Source organism: Numenius arquata, chromosome 6, assembly GCF_964106895.1.
Source record: "Numenius arquata chromosome 6, bNumArq3.hap1.1, whole genome shotgun sequence".
Taxonomy (NCBI): Eukaryota; Metazoa; Chordata; class Aves; order Charadriiformes; family Scolopacidae; genus Numenius; species Numenius arquata.
The window spans coordinates 65,045,456-65,060,201 of NC_133581.1; the positions used below are offsets into that span (position 1 = coordinate 65,045,456).

Below are 14,746 nucleotides of genomic sequence, written 5' to 3' on the forward strand. Positions count from 1 at the left end.
CAGCAGCTTTAAGCGGCTGTGCACACACACCGTGTGTACGCGTGTAGCCGTCACACGTGCACTGTGATTTTGAAGCTGAGGCTGTTACTGTGAGACCGTGAGTCACCATCACCATTCCTCCTGGGAGCCTGGAATAAAATACACTCAACATAAGAGTCGTGAGAAGGCTCTCTGGCAAGAATTTTGGGATGAATTCCTTTGGTTTGCAATATTTGTGTTTTTAAGTGAGTTTTCCCAGTGTTTGATCTCTCCCATGTCTGTCAGGTAGTAGCTGCTCTTGAAAGTCTAGGTGATGTTTACAGACAGTGTTTGTTTTAGGGTTACATCTAGAAACCCAGCTGAGAAACCAGGGGAACCATGCGTTTCCTTTCCCTCTGATGTTCCACTGGGAGTGACATTCAAGGCACACAGGCTTGCACTGGCAGAGGGTAATGGTGATGGCACCTTCATAAATTGAGTTTACTATGGTTTAGACCGTGCAGGTTAGGACTAATGGTGGGGAGAGTTGATAAAAGTAGACCTCTTGTCCTCTTCTAGTGCTGTGGGTGTCTGTCTTCTGGATAACTCCTTTTTTTTTCTTAGCTACCTGTCAGAAATAAGTGGGTTTCCATGTATGTGCCTGTGCCTGTTTCACACTTTTTCACCTCTGGGGATCCTTTTGTTTGGAAAGTGTTACGTTACTAATAGTTAGAAGGGGAGTATTCGAGTCACTTTGAACTTGTTAAAATACAGTAATGCTGATGTCTGGGCTGAATCTTGTTACTTCCTGGCTGCTGTGCTCCTCTATATTGTATCTGAGACATAAAAAGGCCATTTACTGGTGGCCCTACTGCTCACCCTCCCCACCCCTCGTTTCAGTGGGGTGGTTGCCCTGAGTGGGGTACATGTATGTGCCAACAGGCAGGCTTTGATACTGCTAATGCAAGCTTTGAAGGGAGTTTCTACGAGAAAGTAGGCTTGGAAATAGGGTCTCGCTCCATAAATGGTGTGTTACGTCTGGGATTGAATGTATTAAAGGCTGAGGGACTTGGGCCTTTTTAGTCTGCAGAAGAGAAGACTGAAGGGGGATCTGATCAACACATATAAATACTTAAAGGGTGGGTGTCAAGAGGATGGGGCCAGTTTTTTTTCAGTGGTGCCCAGGGACAGGACAAGAGGTAGCAGGCACAAACTTGAACATAAGAAGTTCCATCTAAACACGAGGAGGAACTTCCTCACTTTGAGGGTCGCAGAGCCCTGGAAGAGGCTGCCCAGAGAGCTGGTGGAGTCTCCATCTCTGGAGACATTCAGACCCCACCTGGACACGTTCCTGTGCAATCTGCTCTGGGTGGACCTGCTTTGGCAGGTGGGGTTGGACTAGATGATCTCCAGAGGTCCCTTCCAACCCCTTATCATTCCGTGATTCTGTGATTCTGTATTCTGGGACATTAGTGCATCCAAGAGTCCTGGAGAAACAGAGATCCTTATGCCTCCTGGAGGAACAGAGATCCTTGTCCAGGGCTTAAAACACAGTTGCCATACACTAAAAAAACCCCATCATTTAACTGTTTGCTTGCCGCTTACCTATGAGCAGGAATTGATTAAAATATTAGTGGATATCTCAAAGGCTGGGACTGTTGCCTTCGGTGCAGCGCAGATGAATCCATTTGCCTGTGGAGTTAATGGGTCGTGCACCTGCTGCTAAGCTTTTGCAGTTCTTTGAGATTAGCTGAATATTTCACCCCAAAGTACATGCCATTAAAGACTTGTAATTCTTGGGTATCATATTTAACCTGACTTACATTAACTGTTAGGAACCGAAAGTCTCTGTGATGGCAGCATAAATTTACTTGGTTTATTAATTTAGCACCCCCAGTGCTATCCCAGTCCTCACGTGTTATCTGGTGACTTCCCAGGGCAGGCAGTGGCTGCTTCCATAAAAGCAGGAGAATAAAAGACAGGGAATGATACTTTTTTTAAGCATCGTTACAGGCTATGCCAAATAGAAGGAGGAACGTCTGTGTGAAGGAGGCCAGTGGAAGGGGGTAGCCATGTTGTCAGGTTTTCTCCTTGTCTGGCATTCCACTGTGTATGAGAAGTGCTGGTTAAAAACCTGAAATAATTGTTTTTCATCTTCCTCTTTTAGTCACTCTGAAGATGTGTCTCACACAGGCAAAAGCGAGCTTCTTGCCAGCTAACAAGCTTGAAGAGTTTCTCTTGTTGATTTGCTGCATTTGCTTTTTTTCATGAACGGGAAGAGAGGAAATCTAATGAAAAGTGTTATCAGCTTGTCAAGTTAATTAGTGTCTATTTTAATACTATCATTATCATTTGTTACTAATTAATATAACAGAAATAACATGATTACAGCTTTTTTTTTTGTCTTATTTTTCAGTGAGAAGCTGGATGGAGAAGCTGAAAGACAAGGTAGGAGGCTCGGTGTTTTGATTACTTTAAAAGCAAACCCATTTTTACTTGCAGGAACAAAATCTTGTCACTGAAGTTCATTATCTCTACAAAGACAATTGAGAAGGGGCTTAAAATTTTCTCTGGGAGGCAATGAACCAGATGCTGCTGTTGTATAGAGTGGTGTAAATCCACAGTACATCCCTGATGAGTAGTGACTAAGAGCAGAAGGAGGGACAGCAGTATTGGATAGGCTTCTCTGCACTAGAAAATCACTTCCTCTTCAAACTTTCCGAGTTACTTCTTTATGTTGCCCTGTATATTGTATTTTGTATATTGCCAAGTCACGAGGATCTGGTGATCCTCTCTGGTGAGAGGCTGCGTGCCATGCCACCGCCTCTTGCCTCCACATGCAAGAAGAGCTGCAAATGCTTGGAAGGAAAAAGAGCAAACACAGGAAGGCTGAACAAAATGACAGACCCTGATCTTTTCTCCCTGGCGTTGCAGGGTGATGGTACATGGAGCTAAGCATTGTGCCAGCCACAGGCAGTGATGGCTTTTTAGGCTCTGCTGCCCTAGGGCAAATATTAACATTTTGAAACGGTTGCAAAGCCTTCCAAATGTTGTGTTGATGACAGCAAAGCCGTGAAGCTAGAAATGAGGTGATAGTAGTGTTTTAAGACAAGAATATTTTGTGACTCAACAAGGCTTGGAAATTCTTGACCAGGATCAGAGTCAGTAGACCCCAAAAAACCACCACAAGGAGTAGTGACTTGATAGGAAACTCCAGCCCCTGAAAATACATCTCTAAGCTTAAGTATATTCTCACCCAGTAAGCCCAGCCTTTTTAAGTGATCCCCACCAAATTTCAGCAGCACCTTATCATCAAGTCTGAACAGAGAGATGGGGTATGGGTGTCTGTTTTCCAGAACTGGGGAGTGGAAGGGTTTAGGTGGGTTCCTGCCCAGCACTCGTTGAGTTGCTTTTCTGCCTACAATAGGAAGGAGGCATGTCTAGTACGAGCGATGCTCATAGCAGAGCACCTTGGCCTGGGATTCAGCCAGAGCGAATGCTGAGAGGACAGAGAATGGTTTTCCCGACAAAGGTAAAAAGCAGACACCACGCCTGGTTGGGTGCCTGGAATGAACGTAGCATGCACGGGTCACCTGCTCATGCCAGACCGGCCCCAGCCAGCACAGCACGAGCGTGGGGGCATCAGGCATCTTCTCACCGAAGCCCTAGCTTTTACTTCTTTCCTCTGGGCACCTTGTTGGCTACCTCTGTCCTTCCCCACATTGCAGAGGTGGCTGTGTGCATCTTCCAGTCTCCAACAGAGTTGCTCTGTAGAGCCTGAACCTCTTGCAGGTAGATGTTGGGCTGCATGGCAGTGCCCAGCACAAGCATTGGTGTAACTGGGGATCTGCAAGTGTCCACTTCAGAGAGACTCAGCCCTGAGCTATCTCCCTCCTTTGGGGAGCAGTAGGTGTGTGGAGGCAAGTCTTTTACCTTGCTCACATTTTCCCTTAGAAAAGCCCAACAAAAACCACGCTCTGATCCCTCGTGGAATGCTGGTGAACCACAACACTCCCAAATAAACCTGCTCACCCCTTTTCCTCCTCTTCCTTGTTGAGTTTATCAGCACTAGTCATAATACGTGCCCTTCTCATTTGCTGTTGGCAGAGCCCTCTCCTCTCTATTTTTCCATCCCCTCATCCAAAAGAGTATCCTGGTACGTGACGGCCCCATCCCCGAGAGATGTGTCCTCCTGTGTCCGTCAGAGCTGCCCTGCTGGGAGAGGGAAGGGTGTGGGGAGTGTGGGACCAGGAGCATGAGTCAGTGACAAATTTATGTCCGGTCTCCTACAAACACTGTTCAAATGTTGCATTTGGCGTGCTGAATAATGGGCATGAGGTTCCTCTGAAGTCCTGTGTTGCTGTTATCTCAAAGTCCAGCGGAGCCAGGAAGGTTGTGGTCATGGATTGGGTATATTAAAAGCATCCCTAGGGCCTGTAAAGAAGCTGCATCTTCCCTTTGGGCAAGGGCTAAAAATATGGTTTTGGAGCTGGCTGTGAAATGGGGTTTCCTCTCAGGCAAGTGCAGAAGCCCTCATGAGTTGGGTTGCATGACACAGAAGGGCTGGGAGACCGGGTCCTGGATCTGCTTCCAGCTGCAGGCTTTTGGGGTAGAAATTGTTGGTCCAGCTGTTGGGGGAAGCCTATAAAAGGGAAAAGGCACGATAAAGGCTCACAGATGGGCTCGGGAGTTCATCGTGTGAAAACTAGTGATTTCTGATACGGAAACTCAGCTGGGCAGCAGCTATGCCATTTCCAGTCTCCCTTCGCCACCCATGCCAGCAACAAAGTTCCAGAAATAGAAAAACCCACACCGCGCTAATTAGGTCACCCAATTAAGGCACCCTAATTGCCTCGCAGAGATACAGTCTTTCATCTGTGTTCTCACTAACCTCCTTTTTCAGGAAGCGGGGTGCAGGCACACAGCCCCCCTCCAGGCACGTGTGCTGAGCGGGGCTGGGTGTTCGGGGGGGGGGGGGGGAGCGTTCAGGGGACCTGCAGGATGCAGCTGAAGATCCCTCAAGCCTTGGGATCCAGGCACAAAGGTGTTACTATTTAAAGCACCGAGCAGGATCTGGAGGGTTCTGGGAGGGCAAAACAGCCCTTGTGAGCGTTGTGTCTGCCCTAAATGAAAGCGGTTGTTTTCATTCTCCAGGTAAGCATAGGAAGGCAGGGCAGCACACTCTGAAAAGCTTTTCCCCTTCCACCACCACCCCACTTCTCCCCCCCACCCCCCCCCCTCCCCTACTCAGTGGATTGTGGAAGAAAAGCAATTGCACCGTGAGCGTGTGTTTAAGTTGTGTTGCAGTTCAGGAATGCAGATGAAGATGAGTGGTTGTAAGCAATGGACTGAGGCTTGTGAAGAGCTGTCTGATCGTCCCCTGAATTGTGCATGTGTCCCTTGGCAGGCGTAAAATCTGTTTTGGGGGGTGTAGACGGTGAAGGGTAAAGCTGAGGTGCTGCAGCAGAGGACTCTGTCGCTGCAGTGTGAACGAAGGCAGCGCTAATGAGGGAGGGAGCCAGGCTGTACCTGCTTCCCTTACTCCATTGAGCCTCCCAGCCTGACTTAGGTGAGGATGCTGAAGCAATCTGGCACTTCATAATGGGTTAACTTTCATTTAAAGCAGTAAAATATAAAATAACAAGCACTTGGGAATATTTTCCAAAGGATTTAAAGTGTTTAAATGTGTAATTTTAAATTAGTCGTGGTATCTATATATATATTTTTTTAATAGGCAATGCAAACGTACAGAAACGCGGGTGATAGGGACTCAAATACAACAAACTTTGACAAAAGCAGCACAGGGATCTATCGCAGCCCTAGACTGGTGGAAGGTGACTCTGAAAGGATGGTCTTGTGAGTGCTGCTCTGCTTTTCTCTTTTCCCCGTAGGCAGGATACATGTCGGGGATGCTGGTTCCCGTAGGAGTCGGAATAGCCGGAGCCCTCTTTATCCTAGGAGCGCTCTACAGCATTAAGATTATGAATCGCCGAAGGAGAAGTGGCTCAAAGAGACATAAAAGAAAGGTATGGCAGCTGCAAAGGAAGAGCCCAATCTCACCCACTCTCCTGTTACCCATCCTGGTTGTAAAGTGAGCGCAGCCTGGTTACGGTTATGGTTTGTCTGGGTTTAAAGTGCTCGGGACCTCTCGGTTGGAGTATGGCGGGGGGGGGGGCGGATCTGAAAGTTCTTCGTTTCCTTTTTGCATGTGGAGCTCTTCACTGTTTCTTTTCTCCCCCCAGCAGAGGGAATTTAACAGCATGCAAGACCGAGTTATGCTCTTAGCTGACAGCTCCGAAGATGAATTTTGAGTCGAACTGCAGTGCCCTTGCGGTAGCCCGTGACTTTTAAAAGGAGGGAGGGAGGGAGGGAGAGAAGAAAAGAACAAGCGACTTTGTGCTGCATCGCTGCTCTCTGCCGCCCCGAGCCACCGAGCAGTGGTCGGTACCACCCCGGCCAAACGGCATGCTACGCTCTACGTGTACCGCTCAGTGATCTTTGTTTTGATACAGTAGTGAGATTTCACATTCGCACCCGGCGCCTCATTCAGAGCCACAGCGCGTCTCGTTACAGCTGGAGCTGATCCATACGGATGATTATTTTCCTCTTACCCCGGTGTACTGTTTTGGTCCTGGCTGGCAGTAATCTGATCGTAACAATAGCTCTCCCCTAGCCTGGGAATGGAAATCTTTACTGTGAATGACTTCTGTCCAATTTGTTAATTTTAAATGTTACATTACCTGAGCTAGAGTTCATTAGTGCTAAGATTAGCTGCTCTGCTTAATTAATGAGTTATACACTTGGACTGTATCCCTTGCCACCTGAGAAGTGCCCAAGTACAGTGTTGTTGATACAGTTTGAAGCACATTTCTGCACTCGGGTCCCCGACTCTCACCCCTTCTTTCTTCCTTCAGCTCCGCTCCACGCTTCTTGGAGACACACAGGAATGGCCTCAACACTTGATTTCACAACAAAAATCATAGTCCATTGTCAACCAGCACTGTCTGTTACAGCACAATAAATACCAGCGCTCACCTACTGACGGATAGTCTTGCATGGATCTCTTAGCTTTTGTTCAGTGTACAAGTAAGAGAAGAGCCAGGGCAGGGCTTTCTTCAGCTTCTGCCCCCTGTTTGAAGGACAGTACTTATGGGTTCTTCTCTTTCATAAGGCTGCATTCAGAGAGAGATGAAAGTGGAGCATCTGTCTCCTTTACCTGCTGGAAACTGCATTTTCAGTCCCTGAAAGCTGCGTGAACGGCAACACCTTTGGAGGATCTGGGTGGGTCCTTGTCTCCAGACCACCGAATGCAGAAAGGCACCAAAGGTTGAGGAGTGGGTGGCTGGCAGAGTTGAGGGATTTGTGGCTAGTAGTCAGAAAGCAATGGTGGCCACAGCTGGAGAGGTGTCTGCTGTGGGGAAGGGAGGTGGTCTTGCTGGAAGCCCTTGGCCATGGAGGGAAAGGAGAAGCTGTAGGATAGCTGGCTGCAGAGGGTCGTGGAGGTGAAGGCCAAGGGTGGCACGGGGTGAGGACAAGCTGCTGTGCTGCCTGGGCTGCTAGAGCGGGTTGTAGAGGGAGACAGCCAGGGTCCGAGACCTTACGGGAACAAAGCAGGGGAAACTAATGTTGCTTTGCACAGAAATGCTGTCAAAATCGCTAGAAAAAGGGCTGTGTTACTTTATCTCTGCTTCTGGTTGTGAAATGACATCAGTCCGAGCCTGACATTTATGCAAAACGTCCCTGTTTCTGAGGTGGGAATCACTGTTCTGTGGGGAATTGTCCTTCATTCAAGGAACAGCAACTGTTGCCAGAGGAGACCTGATCAGACAAATAAGGCCAGACCCCACGTCTGCTGAGATTAAATCCCACTGGATCTTCAGAGATGTGGAAGGGAGGAGAGTTTGAGGAGGATTGCAGGATTTCATTCCTTGTAAAGGTGAAAAGTCCTGTCAGATTGAGAAGAGTAGATGTAGATGATGGTAAGCAAATGTCTCATGGGCATGTGAGTGGGTTTGTAAGGTAGAGAGGATATTTGGAAGACCCTCCTGAAGCTCAGTTCTCTCTTGAGAGGGTCAGGGTCTCATCTGGACATTAAGTCATCAGATGTGATGTTCAGCTCTGAACAAGCAGCGCTCTTCAGAGCCCAGGTTCTTCCCTATAGGCCTTACCCACACCTCTACTGAGTCACCTGGAGGAGGACAGGCGGGACAGCCTGTATTCAAAATGCTGCTACTAATGCTAGTCTTCCAGTCCAAGAGCTGTGCGTGGTCCCTCACGCCGAGTGTGTGGGAAGCAGGTTGGCAGAGACACAGGAAAACATCAACGTGTTGGGGAGTCTTCATATCCTAATCCCTCTAGGACAGGCTTTCCCAGCCAGGGCTCCACAGAGCTTGCAGCTCTCCCTGGAAGCCCACTGTTAAATCCAGATGTTCCTACCCAAAATTAAAGCCTCTTTCTTCTGTAACAAGTGATCAGTCCGAAGTAAGAAGTTGTTTTCCTTCCAGACTGATCTCTCCCTATTTTCTTCTCATTCCTAAGTCTCTTGGAGCTTGGAGGTGATTGGGACGCGTTAACGGTCCAGTTGAGTGTTGCTGGCTTGCAGTTTTGGGAATCAGGAAATATTGTCCTTTGGGCTCTTTGATAATTTGTTCCTGGCAAGGCTTGATGAGGGTTGCAAGGTGGAATGACTTCTCCTCCATTCCAGTTTGCTTGAGATCATCTCCAGAAAGGCTTGTCTTTTAGGTACAGCACTGGGCAAGCTGCGAACCGGACTACATAGGCAGCAACATGATGTTCTTGAAATGCTTTACCTTGGTCCAGCCGGGGAGGCGTGGAGAATAAGCAGTGACGAAGGGCATTGGCCTCTCTTCTCTTGGAGCAGAAGGGACGGTAGCTGGGCTGGCTGAGCCCTTTGCATGCAATGGTGGCCTGAAAGAGACACCTGAAATAGCACTGGAAAAGAGGAGCTGCCAGTGATGCTGCAGCACTGAGCAGATGTACCAGCAAGACCCGAGCAGCTGGAAATCAGCGGGGTTTTGTGTGATAACAGCCCGTGAAGGACATTCTCCTCTTGCTGTCCTGTTAATGGTACGGTGCCTGCGCAGTGTGTGATCGTGGCACAAGTTGCATTAAGTAACAGATCAAACACAGGGCTCCTGGGGCAGTGTGGAGGAGGAGGAGGAATGGCTGAGCGAGGCTGCTGGTCTGAGTGTGAGTACCACAGCTCCAGCAGCGCAGGGAGAGCTTGATGGATGGATTGTTGATTTGATGGATTGGGAAAGCTGGTGGGGAGGTGCCGTGGCCTTTTGTTGTGCTCATAAATCCACAGTTTGGGAAACTCTGACTTTGTACAGTGGCAAACAATTTCACTGTCTCTCTTCTTCTCCCTCCCCAACACAATGAAGTTGAGAAATTAAAGGCAACGCTGCTGGTCAGAATGACGAAGGTGCCCTGGTGTCCTCAAGAGCCAGGCGTAGCTCAGTGAGGACAAGGCATGGGTGGCTGGGATGCTGGGAATCAGCAGTGCTGCAAGTGGAGCTGCCAAATGGCTGCAGAAATTAGAGTGGTTATACAGCAAGTATGGTGGGACAAACTGGGCAAGCAGAAGAGTTGTAGCCACAAGGGAGGTCCAGCTGAAGGCACAGTTCAGTGTTGGCTCTGTGGTCTGTGCTGGAGCCAGCCTTGTGGGATAGAAGAGCTGCCCAAAGATTTTGCTTGTGCTCCAGCTTCACTCCTAGGCCCGTCTCTGGCTCTGAACACCACCAACCAAGGTGCCTTGGTGGGGAGCTGCTGGTTGGCAGACTACCGTTGGCCAATTTTCTGAGCCACTCAGCAGTTCAGAGAGATCCCAGCCCATGTCCGTTTGAAGTGGAGGTGTTTGTTGAATAGTTGGGTTTGGTCAGGCACCTGCCCCAGAGCCTGGAGGCTGCCCATGTCTTCAGCTTAGTTCTTCTTAGCGTGGAGGCAAGAGGGAGAGTCAAAACCAGCCCTGGGTCCCGGTGAAGCTTGTAGGAGCCTTCGGAGCACAGACAGGGTTTTCTGCAGTGCCCCCGAAGTCAGTACAATTTCTGCAGGTCCTTAAAGCACAAGCATCGTTCAGCTCCTTCCCTTCTCGTCCAAGGCCACTAGGCTTTGGATTGGGCTCTTAAAAATATTCTCTGTAGAGCTCCTGGAGTTTGATTCATTTGCTCAAAGTTATGAGATTGCAGGCAGGGAGGGGAGGAGGGTTTCAGGTGGGAGCTGAAGCCTGCAGTCTCTTAACGCTCTACTGATTTAATCCGTTCCTCTGCATTGCCAAACAAGCAGATTCTTTTGAAAGAGACAGGACAAGAAAAAAAGCCAAGAAGAGCCCTCCTCATCCTCCGTGCCGGGTGAACTGCAAGCCCCTGAATGTAGAGGTGGGTCGTGACGCGCCTGGCGCAGCCTTGGCCCCGTGCAAAGCCACGGCTGCGGTGGCAACTTTGCTGCAGCAATAATAACCTCTCAGCTCGGCACAAGAGGAGTTGCTCACCTCTGTTTTCCTGTGGACGCCCAGCTTGGGATTTCCCAGTAGCACAAGCCGGAATTTATTGTAGGCGTCACACAACCGCTTCGGCATCTACGGCCCCATTCCCCATGGGAGGAACCAGCCTGCCTGACGTGCAGCTCTTGCCCTGACGAAATGCACCCACGCTCGACAGCTGCTGATTTTTTTAAAGGTGTCTCTAGTGCCAGATGTCCACCCGAGGTGAGGTTTCTCTGGACTGCACTGCTTCCATAGAGTGATATTAGCAGTCCTTGTGCTTTCTTGTGGTTTTCTATTTCGGACAAGAACAACTCCTCATACTGTAACTATGGAATGTAGCACTTTGTTAAATTAAAACGTTGGGAAATAAAAAGCTGTCCATCATATCTGACTTTAAGTGCCTCAGTCGTCTCCCTGATCTGTGGTTCATGGCATTCGCTGTCTCTCAGATAAGGCTGGGAGGTGATTGCTTGGAAGTTTCAAAGTGTTATGTTTACTTCTCTTATGCTGCGTGGAGAAACCTGTCCTCGTAGGAGAGATGTTCCATCCCTCTGATCGCTTTTGTGGCCCTCCTCTCGACTCACTCCAAGAGGTCCATGTCCTTCTTATGTTGGGGGCCCCAGAGCTGGACACAGTATTCTAGACTGGGTCTTACCAGAGTGGAGCAGAGGAGCAGAATCACCTCCCTTGATCTACTGGCCACACTTCTTTTGATGCAGCCCAGGATGTGGTTGGCTTTCTGGGCTGCCAGTGCACGTTGTCGGCTCATGTCCAGCTTTTCACCCCCAGTACCCCCAAATCTTTCTCCTCAGGACTATTCTCAACCCCTTCATCCCCGAGTCTGTATTGACACCAGGGGTTGCCCTGAGCAAGGAGGTGCAGGACTCTGCCCTTGGCCTTGTTGAACCTCATGAGGTTCACACAGGCCCAATTCTCAAGCCTGTCCAGGTCCCTCTGGATGGCATCCTGTTCCTCGGGCATGTCATCTGCACCACTCACCTTGGTGTCATCTGCAAACTTGCTGAGGGTGCACTCAATTCCACTGTCCATGTCACTGATGAAGATATTAAACAGCGCTGGTCCCAGTATGGATCCCTGAGGGACGCCACATCACACGCAACCCAAGGGACCTGCGATCAAAGCATAAGAATCAGAAAGACTTGAGAGCGATTAAGAGGTGCACGGGCTGGGTTTATAATTGCCTTCCCAGGCCCATTTGCAGGTGTCCTTGAAGACATTGTGTTACTGATGCAAGTGCGAGGGCTGGGAACGCGTCCTTTTGCCATATTGTCCATAGGAGGAGGTCCTGGTGCGGGTGTGTGAGCCAGCGGGGCACACAGCTGGCCCGCGGTGGTGGCTGCTGCCCCTCTCCAGGCTTCCTCTGGTCATAAGAGCCAGCAGGAACTATTTTTTCCAAATGTGTGTATTTTCTCTGACGAAAAATGGCTTGTTCCGAACAAGAAATTCCCAGGGAAACAGCCGCTTGGGGATTGCATGAACACATTCTTTGCTAATTGGTCGTTGCCAAAACCAATCTGTATATTCATGAAGCTGTTTGCTGCATTGCTGACTTTTTCCCGATGAAAAAAACAAAACCTGCAGAAAGGAGATAAACAATGACAATGGGGTGGTTTTTTCCATAGGTTTATTTCCTAAGGAAACGGCTCTCTGGGATCACGCTGCCTCGCTGGGACCTTCTGTCCATCAGCCGGTCTCCTCCTGTCCCTGATTCTGCTGGCCACGCCGTGGGATTGTGAAAACAGGGGAGAGGAGAGAGACCATATTAAAAAACCCACAAGAAAAGCCCGTGTGGAGCCATTCTGAGGCTGCAGAAAACCCGTGTAAGCAAAGGTTGTATGTGCCCTGATGGAGGGGACGAGCTGGATGTCCCAGACACCCCTCGGGGTCACTGCCCTGTGTGGGTTCCCTGGGGCTGAGGAAAGCACGAGGTCTCTCCGGCACGGGGCTCGGGCTAATTCAATTACAAGCAGACGATCGGCCGCAGGGCGTCGATCCATTCCGAGCAGCACAGACAGCCCAGCTCGGGGTTGTTTTAATCAATGGACTTCGGAAGGACAAACCGAAAGGCGTTCCTTGCTTGCTCTGCTGGTGAAGCCACCTGTGAGTGGTCGTTGCTGCTGTGCCTGAGCCCACCGGGGTCAGTGCTTGGGTTGAGGGCCTGGGGCCAGGCATGAAAATCTCCTTTACTCTGGGGCAAGTCTCATCCTCCACCTGTGCAACCCCCAGTGCATAAAGGGGTTATAAGTTCTTTAAGGTTGGACCTTAATGGGCAAAAATGTGGTGCACAAGGCTGTTGACTCTCAGAAGAGAAGGTGCTGGGGAGGGAAGGGGACGCTGTGACTGCAGTGGGGGCTTTGAGGGCAGAGCATCCAACGCAGAACCCAGAGGCAGGATGGTAAACGTTGAACATCTCTTCCTGGAGCGGTGGGAATGTGCTAGGGTCTCCCCAGGGTCCTTGTAGGAACAGGCTGAGTTACAGCTCTGATGTCCCCGCTTTCACCATTGATGCAGTAAGAGGAGCACGCTAACCCTCTTGGCAGATTAGCTGCGATGGCTAAGCTGTCCCTGCCTGTGTCACCTCTTGGATGCTCCAGCACTGCCTTCACATATAGAGCTATGAAGCTTCTCCACAGCATTGAGCTGGGCTCCTGCCTGGAGGGGAGGGGGCAGCGTTACGGGTGCAGGAGTTGGGGGAGTTTGGTGTGGCTCCCCCAGTTAGTCCTTGATGGGGAAACCCCAAGGACAAGCCTGGGAGACACGAAATGTGAGACAGCTCCATGTCTTGGGAGGAGTTGGTGGACCCTGGTGCTACCTTCAGCCAACACCTACAATTTCATTCCTGGGCTAAAAGGCCAAATTCAGCAGAGCCTTGATGTCCAAGCAGGACCTCCGTGGGTAGGTGTGAGCACCATGACCTTGTGTTGACAAGTGCATTTTGCCCAAATCCATGCCCAGATGAAATGATCCTGGCGCTAGAAGGTTGCCAGAGACCTAAGCACCCGCTGGCATTGCCCAGCTGCTGATGCAGCTTCAGCACAGGGGTCTGTGGAGGGACACGGATGGAGTTGAACAGCAGCTGTTGAGCGTCCCTTTCCAAAAATGTCCCCAGAAAAGTCTTGAGTCTTTCACATTGTACAAGAAGAGAAATGTTAGCCTCTGTGTTGGGGCCAGCATGCGGGAGCGGAGACTTACCCGCCCTTCCAGGGGCTCCTGGCAAAGTGTTTATTTCAGTGTGATGGATAATGAAGGCACCGGAGCGAAAGCAATAAAAGTTTTGCTCCAAATTCAGTGCCAGGGGGCCAAACCTGTCTCCTGGAGAAGGACGCCAGGACCAGCCTGGTGTGACAAGCTCTGGCGCACGTTGTCCCGGTTTGAAGTAAAACCGAACCAATTTTCTGCCGGTGTTTCCAGCTCTTGCTCGCAGCATCCTCATCGTGAAGCTCTTGGGTTTGGCAGGAAATAAGTCTCCAGCCGCGGGTCAAAAAGGGACCCGTGTGGTGCCCAGCGAGGCTGCCCAGGCACTGCTGCTAGTGGGGTGTGAGCAAGCATCACCTGGACGGGCACCAGTTCACCCCAGCAAAGATGAATTTTCCAAATCTTACATTATGAAAAAATGACTGGAAGGCTAAACTGCAGTCATCGAGGCTCTTAACTAATGAATTCATTTCCTCCGAAGCAGAGGAAATGGAACTGAATGAGAAAAAGGCTGATGTTAACAGAGGTTCCCTGCACTTCAGTTTTAATCTTTTTTTTTATATTTTTTTTCTTTAATGGAGAACAAATTGGTAATGTGGTAAAAAAGAAAAAAAAAAAAAAAGAGAGAGAGAGAAAAAAAAAATCCCTGCAAAAATGTGAGCTTGTTCATATAAAAGGATGTTCAGAAATAAATTAAGAATTTCTGCAGGAAAATTAAACCAGCTGCTGTTACACAAGCAGAGTCTGGGTAATGAAACCATTTGCCAGCATCGGGCTGTAATTTGACCTGGGATTTTGCAGTCAAAATAGTTAAATCACTGGCTTTAATCATACTTTATATTAGGAAGCTGAAAATCCTTATTTTAAATAATTGATCGACTCGCTATTTTTTAATTTTTAGCTATTTTCCCAAGGTTCATTCTTACTGGTCAATATGCCCTTTACAACTTATTGATTTGCCTCTGGAGATTGTCTGCCCGTGGAATTGTGCTTTTTTCTTACCATAAGTTACTCTGCACTTATTTAAGCAATTTCAGGGCTTCTGATATGTTTGTTTTTTTTTCCAGA

At 49.2% G+C, this 14,746-nt stretch overlaps 1 protein-coding gene across 1 annotated transcript in view; it reads left to right on the forward strand.

Annotated features, from left to right (window-relative positions):
* Positions 1-6,269, forward strand: part of ARMH4 (armadillo like helical domain containing 4) — a 61,361-nt gene extending 55,092 nt beyond the window's left edge. The window contains exons 6-8 of the mRNA XM_074149830.1: positions 2,375-2,406; positions 5,850-5,984; positions 6,201-6,269. Coding sequence (XP_074005931.1) covers positions 2,375-2,406; positions 5,850-5,984; positions 6,201-6,269 — 236 coding nt within the window. The remainder of the gene's footprint in view (positions 1-2,374; positions 2,407-5,849; positions 5,985-6,200) is intronic.
* Positions 6,270-14,746: the final 8,477 nt, after the last annotated feature.